The 15,398-nt window shown below is 40.5% G+C and overlaps 1 protein-coding gene across 1 annotated transcript in view; it reads left to right on the top strand.

Moving 5' to 3' along the window:
- The window catches only part of eys (eyes shut homolog), a 160,438-nt gene that overhangs the window by 35,069 nt on the left and 109,971 nt on the right, over window positions 1-15,398 (top strand). The window contains exons 14-19 of the mRNA XM_084562427.1: window positions 2,166-2,399; window positions 3,892-4,014; window positions 4,118-4,231; window positions 8,143-8,256; window positions 9,840-9,953; window positions 13,611-13,808. Coding sequence (XP_084418553.1) covers window positions 2,166-2,399; window positions 3,892-4,014; window positions 4,118-4,231; window positions 8,143-8,256; window positions 9,840-9,953; window positions 13,611-13,808 — 897 coding nt within the window. The remainder of the gene's footprint in view (window positions 1-2,165; window positions 2,400-3,891; window positions 4,015-4,117; window positions 4,232-8,142; window positions 8,257-9,839; window positions 9,954-13,610; window positions 13,809-15,398) is intronic.

The following is a 15,398-nucleotide window of genomic DNA, read 5'->3' as shown; positions in this document are numbered from 1 at the left end:
AAGAAATTGCAGCTATTTTTCCCAATAATTTCTTGGTCCAGCTGACATCTTACCTGTGAGACATGCCTCTGATTAAACCTTGATTGCGGGTGAAGACTGTTATGCATTTTTAATGAAGTCAGGATAATTGTCAAATTTTATGATGTGGAGAGAGGTGGAAATTGGTTCCATGGTCAGTTTGAGAAATGATGAGAATTTGACCTGCACCGATGGTGCTGATAGCCAGGCATTAGTCATGGGCCTCCTGTAGCTGCAGTGTGTGACAGTGCTAATGATAGTCATTTTGTAGCGTGACCATGCGGTGGAATATATTTATGGGGGACTAAAATGTCAGAAATTGGCAGCGCTCACTTTTACTTGATGACTTTAACCTTTTATTTTTAAAATATCAAATGTGCTGATATAACTTGGAATCAATCACCGTGGAAAAAATATTAATCATGCCGCCGCACAATGTGACAAAAACATAATGTTTCCTGGAATACAGACTGCGGCGCAGCCTGCTCTTCAATTGTATTTGTTAACTTGTGATGAGCTTGCTGTGAAAAGTCATGCAGAATTTCACCACAGCAATAAATTCCTTATGGATGCAAATTGATACTAATTTGTATCTTTTCAAGACATTCACACGCCGTCTCTGATGAGATTTTTCTTTTTGTCTCCGTACCAGGGTTTGGGGGGTTGAACTGTGAAATCAACTATGATGAATGTGTCCATGGATTCTGCGCCAATAATTCCACATGTATTGACTTGGTCGCCGACTATGAGTGCATCTGTCCTTCGGGCTTTGCCGGTGAGTTATCTTTGTTATCGTTTTCATCGCGGGCCTTAATGAACACGGCGCGGATTGATGACTCTTAAACATGATAACCGTCAAACTGCACTCGGTGTCTAATGTAAGGGATTATTCACCAGTTTCACACGGACTGCAGCTGATTGAGGATGAAGATTTAATTGTTTCTACCAATGTGGGGAAAAAGAAAATAGAACAAAGCTTTTATAAATGATGGGTTATAAAAAATCTAAAAGATATACAATATTTAGACATATGCAATTAATTTAAGTTGACAAAAGCCAACATTTATATTACAGTTAGTACATTACTGTGCTAACACATTTTCATTTTCTCTCTTGTTTTAAATTCCTAATAATGAATGCATCCTTCATTGCAGCCCAGTTGTAGCAAGGATCACTTTAACATATTGTTTGTATTTTTACATTTTAATCAAGCTAGATAAACAGTGCGCACCTTTACATTGTGAAAAGAAACTGACAGCGAAAGCACAAAGAGATTTTTGCAGCAGCACCACGCCAACTGGCTCCATCACTGAACACATATTGCTAATGGTTCTTCCTCTCTGCAGTCAACCTCATTTGTATCACCCATTACTGATACATAATGTAGGTGCTGCAATCTTTTCTCTTAGTTTGTGTTCTTTTTTATGAACACAGGTTAACAATCTACATTTACCTTCCAGGAAAGAATTGCTCCATATCCCTGTCTGCGTGTGCATCGGATGTGGCGTTCTGCAAAAATGGAGGAACCTGCATGCACGATTTAGCTGGAGAAACCCAATGTGTTTGCCCTCCAGGTATCAAACAGAGCCTTGTTTACATTTTATTGGTATGGATCTGTTAAATATTCTGTTTTTTGGTAAATTGGTGACATTTTTTCATCTTTAATTCATCCAGAAATGTCAAAAAAAATCAATGTTTGTGTTCCGTAAGAATAATACTGAGCTTGATAATCATTATCATCGCAGAGTGCCATGTGCTCTTCTTGCTTAATTGCGCATCATTGGTTTTTGGAAAGTCAGTCATTAATGCATGTGAAAACATATTAGTGCTGTTGGTAAGTGTGGAATCGGCAACACTGCTTTTACCTCTAAGTGAAAACCATTAAAAAGCACACGGACAAATCCACAAATTAGTTAGAATGGGTGATAAAAAGCCACACTCTGTACTACAGGATGTGTACCGCTGCTGAAATCCCTCCTTGGTTTTAGTGCTTTATGCTCTGGCTGGGTGAATTATGTAAATCAGCAGGGGCGAAAAACACCGGTAATGAGAGCGTTATGTGAAATCGCAACCCGTGATTTTATTTTTTTGCCACAACTGTACACGGCGGAGCGCGTCACTCACTTCTTTGATCCCACCTCTTACAGGATACCGCGGCAAAGACTGCTCCTCGCCGGCGAGCCAGTGTGTGTCAAATCCGTGCGACCCTGAGGGGACTCTCCTCTGTGAAGGGCTGGAGAATACTTATAGGTGTGTGTGTCAACACGGCTACACTGGGCCGCGCTGCAATACGCCTATAAACCACTGTGCTGATGGCCTGTGTCAACATGGCTCAGTGTGCGTGGACCTAGCGGGAGGGTTCAAGTGTGATTGTTTACCAGGTGGGTTCACCGTTCAGCTGGAGACAGTTCCTCCGATGAATCACGTACACAGCAGACACACTCCTGGTCTGATGCGTTCACTTGTTCGTCTGTCTTCTCCGTGGGAGTCTAATCTCTTTGGCCTTAAGCAGCAACACATAACATCCTTATGAAATGTGTAAGTCAGGGCTCAGTTCATCAGATTGTGAGCTGACTTCAAAGCAGTGACGATGCTCATGATGCCTATTTGCCCACTTACAGCCTCTGAGTCTTCTCTTAGTAAACGGTTTCTTTGATGGAATACTATCAAAGCAGTGCTGTCTTAAAATAGCATTTAACTCTCATATGGAAACCATTACCTATTTCAAGGTACTACGTTTCACTATAACTACATTTCATTAGTTTAAATTACTCTATCATTACTTTTCATTGTAAAAGATGTAATGACTCGCATGTAATCACAGGTAATTACGGCTCTTACCACTAGTGACCAACACTGTTTAACTGCTGTTTTTACAACTCTGTCCTCCGGTTGTGGCGTTATGTTTCCAGATTGTCCAACCGTCCATCTCATGAACATGATAGCTCAGAAATACCCTGAGGAAATTTCTTCAAATTTGGCTCAAATGTTCACATGGATTTAAGGATGAACTGATCAGAATTTAGAGGTCAAAGGTCACAATGAACTCACAAAAATCGTATTCTCACTGGCTTTGCTAACATTGAGCTTGAGGTGATTCTTGTTGCACCATGTGACACGAAGCTCTGTACAGTGCTTCGTAAAAAAGGCCTCTAAAGTGAAGACGGCATGTTTCTCGCAGGGAATCACTCACAAGATGGACTGTAATAAGCTGAATGCATTAACTCCTTAACTCTTCACTACATATAAAACTTTACTGGTTAACGGAGGCATACAGCCATGAGGTGGCAATTCTACTTTGTCTAATTAGGTAGTAAATTGTAGTTAACAACCATGCGCACATAACAATTAAATTTCCTAATTGCCTGCTACCTACCAAGTTCCTTCACAGCATACTGTAAGTGGAGTGCGCAAAAGGAATTTAGTGTTCAATGACCATGAGGGCCAATATGAAGCGTGTTGTTTTTATCAGAAAACTGAAGAGAAAAGTCTCAAGTGTTTCTTCTTTTTAAAAAAACAATCCTAGCACACATTTGTAGGTGTATTGTTGTGCTGCTTTCTACATTACTGCTACCAAATATTCAGCAGTAAGAAAACAATCAGCAGGAACATGCATCACATGCTGTGTCCGCTACTATTTGTCCACGACTCCGCAGGGGACACCTAGTTACAGTAGTCACTAAATAAATTAGACTTTTGAAGTATTCGCTGTTACATCTGAAGTTTTTTTCCCCTGTTTCAGGGCGTTCGTTGTGTTCGCTTTGTTATTTGCTTACAGCTACTATTAAGTTTCTTTGAGATGTTTTACTACGCGGCTGTGTTATAAAACTTCTGTAAGAATGCCGTGGAACACCCTGTCCTCTCTCTCCGCAGGTTTAACAGGGCAGTTTTGTGAGATGAACGTTGACGACTGTGAAAAAGAGCCGTGCGGAGTCCTGAGTATTTGTAAAGACACTCTCAAAGGCTACGACTGCTTCTGTGCACCTGGATTTATTGGTAAGTGAAAGCGATATTGGGAGTTACTCGTTGCGAGTTAAAGTGGCATTTTATTCACAGAAGCGATTTGTCAACACATTGTGCTCCTCTCGTACTTTCTCAGGAAATAACTGTGAGATTGAAGTGAATGAATGTCTCAGCCAGCCTTGTCGGAATGGGGGCTCCTGTGTCGATGAGCTCAACTCATTCAGCTGCCAGTGTCCTCTTGGGATCACAGGTATTATATTCTTCACAACTATTCACACTTACGAATGTAAATAAAGCTGTCAAAGTGTAAAATATGATTTAATCCTGAATCTGTATTTTTCTAACATGATTTCAGATAGAATATAAACAACCATAAATTCTCAACAGGAGTCCATATGACGTATATAAATCTCAATAATGGCTCACCATGGACTTTAACGTAAAATAACTGAACAATACAAAACAAAACCACTAGAAAAACAACCAGCTTTATATCAGTTTATACGTGACCAAAATATGTTGTGTCATGTAAATGTTGGTCCGCTCCACCTGCCACCTGCCACAAAACCACAAAAAAGTTCCCCAGCATCAAGATGGTGTAATAACCTCACTCTGTGACCAGGTGTCTTGCCCGGATGATGAGTGCCAACAAGTCCTGCCCTGCGTCCCTGATAATGTCCAGATTGTAAAAAACGGCAATTCCCCTTTCGCCGAAGCTTAGACGGCGAAGTAACCACAATAATAAATGGCACTTGTCAAAACACCTTGAAGCACGGACACACCAGACCGGCATCAAAGAAATGCCAGCAATGAATGCTGACTCTGACGTTGCCTCATGTCACCCATGTCTTGACGGCGCAGTTGCACTTGAACACATCGCAAAGCCTATAGCCAATGGGCAGCTAAAAGGGCAAAAGGGAAAACTGGGATAGCTACCATTAGCTTGGCAGTTGGGATTCTAGAGTATGGCTTCTCTTGAATCATCAGTTTGTCTGCAGTTTATTCATCTGCACTGACAAACTCCACAACCTATTCAACATGTTGAATCTGCTGTAAAGCTCCTGAGAGGAGTCATCCTACTAGTGGTAAGGGTTAGGGATGCTTGCAAAAACTATAACCACAGACGAGTACCAATGTACCCGATACTGGCGAATGACCAACCATCGGCTCGCCATATCACGCCCTTTAGAAAGATTTCTCATCAGCGCTGACCTCTTGTCATTAATTTAATCCCATTCGTGTCCAAAGACAGGGGAGTTTATCAGAGTTTGGTGTTTTTTGATGAAAGTGGGGCAGGGCGAGGAGAGCCTTCTCTGGAAGACATATAGATGGCCTGATGGATGTGTCCTCGCAGGCTTTTAGTACATACGACCTAAAAGCCTCCCTGGACATACAGAACATAGCAGTTGAGCACCTGTTATATATGAATCTTCCTGTTATTCGTGAAACAGTTTCAGCAAATCTGTTTGTTCGGCAAATCTGTGTTCAGCTTCTACTCACTTGTGATGTCTGTTTTGGAGTCTGTTTGGCCAGGTGTTGATCACTTCCTGTTTGGATACTATTCAAACACTGTACATGAAGTGTGATAGATCTGGAACACGGTTGATATCTGGGAAATCAAAGAAGCAAAGAAACAGCAGAACTGTGGAAATTATAGCGAATTACATTTTACCTTTCCAGGCTCGAGGCTGGAACCGACCAGCTTCACTGACAGCAATTAATATTTTATACTCCTAGCTCTACTACTTAAATCACAGCTCATGCAGCACTGCAAATACACCGATCAGACATAACATTATGACTAATATTGTGTAGGTCTCCCTTGTGCCTCTAAAACAGTTCTGACACATCAGAGAATGGACATGGGGCTTCTGAGGGCGTCCTGTGGTGTCTGGCAACAGGATGTTGTTAGTGGGGGCCTTTGTGTCCTATGGGTTGAGGGGAGGGGCCTCTGAGGATCAGGCTTGTTTCCAGTGCATCCCACAGACGCTTGATCAGTTTGGGATCTAGGGAATATGGAGGCCAGGTCGAGAACGGATGTTTTTCATGTTCTTTGAGTTGATCCAAAACCGTTTTTTTGTGATTGCTGCTGCCATCAAGGAGTGCCATTGCTGTGGGGTGGGGGTGTCTGGTCTGGTCTGGTCTAGGAGGGTGGTACATGTCTAAGTAACATACACACGGATGAATGCCAGGTCCAAAAGTTTCCCAGCAGAACATTGAATTGTCACAAGATGGTCAATGTTACTTACTTCTCCTGTCAGTGGTCATAATTTATGCCTGATCAGTATGTTCACCTGACCAACATTTTGGTTAGACTCCATTCAACCTTGGTGTCTCAAATAACAGGAATCAATTATTGAGGTCAGCTCAAAGGGCATGACAGGTGATGTGCTTTATGTTTTTCCCAGTTAGACTGAACATAGACAACGTTTATCCTCTGCCATTAATTTAAATAATTAATACAGTATAATAAAATAGGTGTCACAGATAGTTTAAAGTTTTGCCCTCCTCGCAGCGTGCGTATCATTCATGTATCATTCAAATCAGCACGAGGGAGTTCTTCTTTAAAATGTATGACTTGCAGTTCATAAGATTTATAGTGGTGAGATTTTTCTAGCAGCCTATGGTGAGCCTGAAATGAACACAAGCTGTTACTTGTCAGTTTGACTGTAGTTATCCTCAGCTGTAGTGGGTTCATCTTCGGGGTAGAGCCAGAGTTTATCCCTCTGGAAGCTTCAGTGTTTCCGTGAAATTTCTCAACTTATACTTCTGTGCAAGTAAACATTTTTTTTTTCTTGATGCTGGCAAAATAGCATAATGCAAAATTGTACAAACATTTCTCTTCATAAGATCCATCAATTTAATCTTAAAATCGTGATGGCAAAGTTACCTAATTTACTTGAGCTTGAATCTAGAGGGAAACTCATGAATAGTACAAAATAATAAAATCCATCGCAAATAACATGTTAATCTGGTAAATAGGCAACATTTATACGGGCGCCAGTATTTCCACCAATAATTAGGTGGCAAAACAGCAATTTGTTCTGTTTTAAAAGAATCACATTTATGTACGTATTTCTTATATCTCCCTATCATGTAAATGCAGCCAATGAGATATAATGCCACTGACCATCTAAACTGTATCCTCAGTTCTTGTTGTTGTATGCGTATAATTAAGCATATTTTTTTAAGCGCTGTGTTTGCGCTTGAGAATCTGAGAACAGACGGGGGGGAAAAAATAATGATGTGTGCGGCAGATGACTGAGCAAACCTGCTGTAATAATCCGTTTCCTGAAGAAACTGCAATGTTTAATTAGCAGAATAATAAAAAATAAATAAATAAAAAATATAATCTTGAAATGTCGCCGGTGTGTTGAAGAGAGATCAAATTATTTTTGCCCTCTCCGGTGTGTCAACACTCACCTCACGCGAACCTTCAGGCCTCATCCGCATGGGAGACGTTGAGGCTGCAAAACAAACCCCATCTTTTTCCTGTGCTACAAGAGCAGCACAAACAGCACTCTGTAATTACACCGAATGTTGGTGTAATTCAGAGACCCGTTATCACTCTGGCTTTTCACACTATGTCACAGTCTTCTCAAAAAGCTTACAGAGACTGTAAATGTGTGAAACAGTGATAGTACAAAAAAATAAATAAATAAAAAAGAACATCTTGCAGCTTAGTTTGTTTGCAGCTGATTTGCTTTGTACTTTCAGAGAAAACAAGGTGGTAACACCAGGAGTGTGAGCCATACACTATATTACTTGAAATTTTCTTTTCTGTGTTATATGGAATAAGGATAGATCAGCTACTTGCTCCTACAGAAACAGGCACAGTGTTTTTTTCCTTTTAAAACTTTATTTTTGTCTTGATTATTCAAGACAAAATATCAATGTCACATTAATTTTGCTAGCATTACACTGAAAGTGTTTCCATGTGTGATGCATGTTGTGCGTTCACGCTGTCATATTAACCTACAACCATGGAATTCAACTTGCCACTAGTCATCAAAATGAGAAGCCTCATGCAGAGGCTTTAAGCCAGTCTTAACATTTTTTTTTTATTATTTTTTTCCTGAATGGAAAATGGAATTATAAAATGGTACAAATCAAGTCTGCAGCACATGACCACTGCTTCTTTTTCGTGTCATGTCATCACAGGCGACCACTGTGAAGTCAGCGTAGACGAGTGCATGTCCTCTCCCTGCCTGCACAACGCCACATGTATTGACCTCGTTCCCGGCTATGGATGTGTTTGTAAGCCCGGTTTTACAGGTTAGTGAATGTACTTGATCCGAAATGCATGTTGGGGTAGAGCAGCAGAGTATCTTTGTTTTCACATGTACTGTGCAGATGTAACTTGGGTAGAAACCTTATAATTGGAAAACTCATGCATGTGCAACAAAATCAACGTCTTCAGGTTGTGTGCACACCCTGCAAAATTGATTTAAATGTGCAAAATAGTAATAGTATTTTTTTAACAAGACTAAGATTGAAGGTATTTCTCAGTATGTGTCCTTGTCTGTCTTTGTGAAATGTCGTCACTCACTGGCCGAGTATTGTTCCAATTCATCTGACATCCTCCTGTCTGTACTTCAGAGTCAGACATATCAAGTCCAGACTACCAAGTACAGAAGTCCAAAGTTTGCATACTTGGTCCTGGACATTTCTAAATATCAAGTACGCCAAATTCAAACTTGCGTATACGGTAGTTTGGACTTGAGAAGTTCACCTCTGAAGTTCAGACAGGGGCCAGTCATTGACATCTGTGACATGGCTGCCCCAAGCCCACACAAGTGGCCTCCTGTTGCGTCATCGATAAAACAGGCGTGACCATGCTTGGTTGAATGAGAACAGTACCTGGGCAGAGGCTGATGACGGTTCTCAAGAACAAAAAAATGGACGAAAACACTTATTTATGAATTGCCCATAGATAATGGACCATAGTTAGCACTGTGACCATTTTAGCCCAACAAGCCAGCATGATGCTGTTCACAAATTTGCAGCAGTGTCGTCCAATAATGTAAGGCACTCTTGGATTTGGAAAATCAATGCTTTACTTGCGTCCTCAGTTAAAATAGCTCATTCATATATTTTTCCCATGAATTATGTATTTCCGAGTACGTATTCAGAAGTCAGCAGCAATACTCACTTTAAACACACTTTAAAGTCTGGCAGAATAATACATTTTTTACATGTGGTGTTGTTGTAATCACTGTCTACATACAACTCCAGATCAAACCAAAGATGAGGCATTTCCACTCAACCGTGGTAATGCCTTTTAAACTGTTTCCTAACAAGTGCTAATAATCCCCACAGAGAAGGATTCGCACTGCGTTACCAACAATAGAAGAGGGTGTTGGGCTGAAATTTGTGATCAGAAAGCATCTCCCTATTATCAAAACAAATGTATTAATAATCCGTTGACTAGAACTCTTGTGAATGTTTAGAACATATATCTGAAATGGAAGGAGTTTGCTCTTTGCTGTTTCTTTGTACCTTGCTGCAGCACAGTAGGAACCCCTCTATCAGGTATTATAGGTGCATGCAGCATTCCAGCCCACTGTCAACTTGTGTGCATGGTATTTAGGTCTGCATCTTCACAAAATCAAGTAATTTGCAAAAAAAACCCACTAATTATTTCAGATTTCAGATATTATTTATACCCAGATGAAAAAAGGGGAATATATAGGGATCAGTTATACGGTACATTCGCAGAGAAAACCCAGCTTCTCTTCTTGTTTTACTTACACTATCTCAGTTGTTGTGTTTATTGTCACTAGTTTAAATGTCAAACCTTTATGTCAGTCACCCTTCAGTATAAGGTATTTATCAGTCTGTGTTCTTTTCTGTCAAAGGTACAAAATGTGAACTTGACATTGATGAGTGTGCTTCATCTCCCTGCAAGAATGGAGCCACTTGCATTGACCAGCCTGGTAATTACTTCTGCCAGTGTGTGGCTCCTTTTAAAGGTAATGAGCACTGAGGGAATGGGGACAAAAAGCAAAGTTAATTAACTTCACATAGTATTATTTTCACTTGTCTGAACCCACTTCACATGTCTCAACAAAATTAGTACGTTTCCATTCGCTACCTGTAGTTAAATAAAGAAAACTTGAGTAATTAGGGAGATGTAAGCCACTGTGGATGCGTTTGCCACACAAGTGACAAGTTTGTCTGAGGAGAGAATTAGTGTCACTGCCAGAGCATTATCAGTGGCATATCAATAGAAATTAAATGCTGTTGGATGATTTGAGGTAATGGAAGATTAGAGCAACGGTGACTCACTTCATTTTAAGGCTACAGCAAACTATTATTTTGTCAATAATTTTTTCCTGTTAGTCTTTTGACGGTTTTATTAGTCCTTTGGTTAACCATAAAATTATACCATTAACCTTTCAACCTTTTATTCAAAGCACATTTTTACATGAACCATTTGAAACTTTTACTTTTACTTAAAAATACTGTTCAGTGTGCGTTCGTTACTAAATTCTTCTTTACATTAACATATACACTGGAAAGCAGTTTGAACATATCAGCCATTAACATCTACTCTGTGGGGGCTTTGTTGAGCTCTGGTCTGAAACTCAAATGGACACAGCAATGACTCCCAGGCAGTAGCAGTGATAGTACTGATGCTACTGCCTCGTTTTGAGCATTGAAAGCCAGTGGATGTTCTCTGTTGAGATTTTTGCATATAACAGTTGTGGTACTCTGATGGGTCGTCACATTTTCACAAACCGCATATTTTACGTGTGCTCTGTTTAAACGAATTCCCTACTTTTGACAATTAGCTTTGGGCTCCTCCGTAGAAAGCAAGCATTGTTTTCAGCGCGTCTGTTAGAAGGAGATGGCATAATTGGGGATAAATGGATACTAAATAATCAACGTAATTGATTGTATCGTTGCAGTCTTACTTAGCTTTAAAGAGGAATTACCGTTCTTTACAACATTGACCTTATTTCTGGCATAAAATACGACCGTATACTCACCCATATAACTTTGTATATTTACAATATTTACATCCGCGTATATCCATAAATCATCATACAATCATACATCATCCAGGTCAGAGGTTAGTAGGTCAATCTACAGACCCCGAATGATGATAGCAGGTAACTCCAGACTCAACGGGGAATAGCACTAGTGTATCATAACAAAATATTGGTGAAATGAACGAGTTTCGTGGCAGATAATGCCTTATTTAGAGGCTGCACTACGGTGCCCCAGTCACTCCCACTATATGGATATACGCATATCTAAATATCGTCCGAACGACTCCAAATGACACCAAAGTTATATGGGTGAGTAAATGATCGTATTTTATGCCAGAAATAAGGTCCAGGTTGTAAACAATGGTAATTCCCCTTTAAGACTATAATCGAGTCGGTGATGGTAAATAGCTAAAATAATAATGATGAGAGCAAATTAGAGTTATATTATTCCATGTAGGTTAGTCACACTCAGCTGCAGTTGAAAATGTATTAAATTAGAATTTAAATCATGTAAATATTCCAATAAATTTCACTACTTAACCTGTATCGACATAATCCAATATTTATAGGTCAGATAATAATCAAACCACATCTTTTGAATCAGTGAGGACAGACTGCACCGTAGGGCTCCCAGAACTGTCGGTGGATATCGTGCTGGTAGTTGAATCTCACAAGAACACAAACCCATAAACCATTAATAAATGTGAAAAATATTCAGGCAGCTTGTCTCCACCTTGGAGAAACTCATCCTAACAAACCAAGCAGCCAGTCAAAAAGGACCTTGGTCAAAACCCAAGGACCACTGACAGATCTAATGAGCTCATTGGCTGCGAGATCCTCCTGGAAGGACAACAGTCGGGGCAGCACTTCACAAATCTAGGCTTTACAGCAGAATGGCCAGAAGGAAATGACTCCTGAAAAAGGCACATTGAATTTACAAAAAAAAAGGCACTTCAAAGACATACTGACAGTGTAAGGAGTTCAGTGCTCTGATGAAAATGAAAATGGAAGTCTTCAGCTGTAATTCAAAGGACTGTGGAAAGTAATGCAGAAATGAGGCGCCGAAGATTACCCATCTGACGCCATCTCTACTGCAAGGTGTGGTAGTCGCAGCTTCATGATGCGCTGTGGTTTGCACTGTCAAAGGGAACCGTACATAAAACCGAATGTTGAAGTAAACTGAGAGAGAATCTGCCGCACACCGCCGATGATCAATGGAGAGCCTGTAAAAAAATAAATAAAATAAAACAGAGCAAAGTACATAATTCATGTGCATGGTAATACACATGTGTTTGCTATACCGTGGAAATATATAACATGACGCCAACTCAGAATAACGACTGACTTTGATTTTAACTGATTCAGTAAATCTGTGCAGCTTTAATATCTCTCACTGATACAATGGCCAACACGTATTTTGAAAATCAAGAGTATTGGACAGTAATATTGCGGCTATGTCTTTCTCGAAGCAAATAACCATTTCTTAGTCATGAAGAAGAATACATGAATGAATGAATGTGCAATTGTTTACCTCCTGCTGTGTAACTGGCAAGCTGTTATTGTACGTCGGAAGTATTTGCAATTTCAAAGTCAATACTTCCCCCAGATATCCACAGTATGTAATAAGCTAACATAGTCTGAACTAATCTTTCTGAACTTGTCAGACGCTTTAATATCTCTCGGGTCAACAAGCTGAGGCTTCTGCTGACTGCGCTAAAAGCCGTAATGTGTATTAAGTACATCAAAGCATACTGAACCTTTCTTTGGATTCTGTGGTTTCTCTACAAATGAGAGACTGATTTCACCAACATTTTCACTTATTATTACTCTATTCTTCTTCTTGTCATGTGACTTTTTTTTGCAGAAATTATCAGAGGTAGGATTCATTGCATGTCTGGCTTTGCATGTTCTGCAATATTGAACTTATATACTATGTGCATCGCCTGGTCTGATTGACGCATGCATGTTTTTCGAGTGACGTTTGCTTCATGCATGGCCCGCCCATGATGATGTCTGGCCATTTAATTTGTCTGCATGGTGATTTTTATAAAACGGCGTCAGTTAAGTGACACAAAAATAGTGCAATCACTAATATCCAGCAGCACATTAGTAATGACATGGAGCGCTCAGCAACCACAGGTGTGCTTTTATCAGTAGTTTGAAGTCGGCATGGAGCATAATTGTGTGTTCGGAGCACAAAATTTACCTTCTTATTAGATTTTAGATACTCTAACAGCATTAGACATTTCATTTTGAACGTTCAGATACTGAAAAGGAGTTGGTGTGATGTCTGTGACCCTAATTCTTAGTTTTTGTTTATCACTTTTGTTATTAATCAGCCTAAAGGGAAACAGTTGCACGGGGAAAGATTTGCTAAGAAATTACAGTCATTTCTGATTAATGTCAACACTTTTAAGATGTCTCACGTGTCCTTTCCTGTTTTTTTTCCACTCAATGAGTAAGATTGACTCAGCATGTAATCTCCCACATGGACAGATTCAAGCAAATGTACAATGGGTATAATCTTTAATGTTCCCAAGTCTACAGTTCCATTGTACTGGTACAAAGATTCATTTCTGCTCAATAGTCCTCCTTCGTATGTTTTCTTTTTTCTCTCTTTTTGCCTCACTCCAGGTCATAATTGTGAGTTCTTACCCTGCGAGGCCAGTAATCCCTGTGAGAATGGCGCAGTGTGTGTAGAGGAGTTGGATCAGGACCATTTCCCTTTGGGTTTCCGCTGTCACTGTCGCCGGGGCTTTGCTGGCCCCCGCTGTGAAATCAACGTGGATGAGTGCAGCTCCAGCCCCTGTTTTCACGGCTTCTGCTACGATGGTAAGAAATAGCTCATCTTGCCAATATTCTTAATAATGGGTACTCAAGATGGAAGCCCCCATACATGAGCTCAGACACTTACGCGCACATGCAGCGAATATGTCTAATTTCATTTTCCTCACTTATTGTCCGGTAGTAGTTTTCAACTGGGTCACCATCTCAGTTAATGTGCGTGTTGTGGGAGTAGAGTCATCCGTCTGACGTGAGGAACCTTGGACACTGCTTGCCGGAGTACCCTTGATTAGTCCCTTAACGTGACTGTGAAAGGAAATCAATTAGGCTTCAATGTGGTGTTATAATTTGAATAATGGATGATAAATGATGAAATCTGTATGGTTAATCTGATTTTACCAGATGTATTCCATCTTTAGCAGTGGTAATTTAAAAGTGCATTGATCATAATTATACAATTTATAAATTATAAGTAAAGAATCCTTATCAACCATTAGTCCCTGATTGTAATATGTGTTGGTTGACTTATTTTATATTCACTGTGAACAATCGAGAAGTAACTTTGGTGGCGGGTGTCCTGTGGTGTCTGGCAGCAGAATGTTGTTAGTGGGGACCTTTGGGTCCTATGGGTTGAGGGGATCAGGCTTGCTCCAGTGCATCCCACAGATTCTTGATCATTTTGCTGGGGGTGGCTGCTGCCATCAAGGAGTGTCATTGCTATTGGGTGGGGGTGCCTGGTCTGGCCTAGGTGGGTGGTACATGTCTAGGTAACATCCACGTGAATGTCAGGTCCAAAGGTTTCCCAGCAGAACATTGAATTATCACAAGATGGTCAATGTTGTTTACTTCTCCTTTCAGTGGTTTTAATGTTGTGGCTGATCTGTGCATATGCACTAGGCATTGTTATATAAAGCATGAAATTACTATATGCCAGTTTTTGCAGAAAGGAATAGTTTCTGAGCAATAAAATATTAGCATCTTTCACATTTTATGGCTGCTCCAGCATCCTGCTATTTCAGCTGGCTTATCTTGTAATGACACAGTGAGGGCAGTGGATCACTAAGTGGATCACTATCTGTCCCTCGCAGTGCTACACTTGACCAGCTGTCTTGGCCAATCGGGAGTGCAGCCAGTTCACCTTAGGTTAGTGATGCACGCCTCCAGGACCTATTGGCCGGTGCTCGGCGGCAGCCAGCCAGCCACCGGGGACGGCACTGCATAGCCACAGTGGCTGAGATGAGTAATGCTGCTGCCACCCCGGACCTAAAGCATTTAATGAGAGTAATAGCATCTACACGCACCAAGACAGAGTGACAGCATAGATTACGTGGTAAATCTTTGGGATAATGAAGAATCCTGGGACCCTGACTGGGGAAGTAATAAATTCACTCCTGTAAGAACTGCAATTACCTCTGTCACTGGCTGCCTGTACCAGTGTTGTGTTGGAGGAACCGAATGATGCATCCCTCTTTAACGTCATTAATAATTAAACAGGAAGGAATGCATTATTAGACATGGGGGGGATTCGAACATCTAATAGAGGAAACTGGCATGTTGGTAGCATCTGAGCAAAGCAGGCCACTGAAACGGCTTTTGGGTTGTATTTCTTCTCTCCCCCATTCAGTGTGTTGCAAGTAT

The sequence above is a fragment of the Chelon labrosus genome (assembly GCF_963514085.1).
Source record: "Chelon labrosus genome assembly, chromosome: 15".
NCBI classification, from domain to species: Eukaryota; Metazoa; Chordata; class Actinopteri; order Mugiliformes; family Mugilidae; genus Chelon; species Chelon labrosus.
This window is presented reverse-complemented; position numbering and strand designations above follow the sequence as displayed.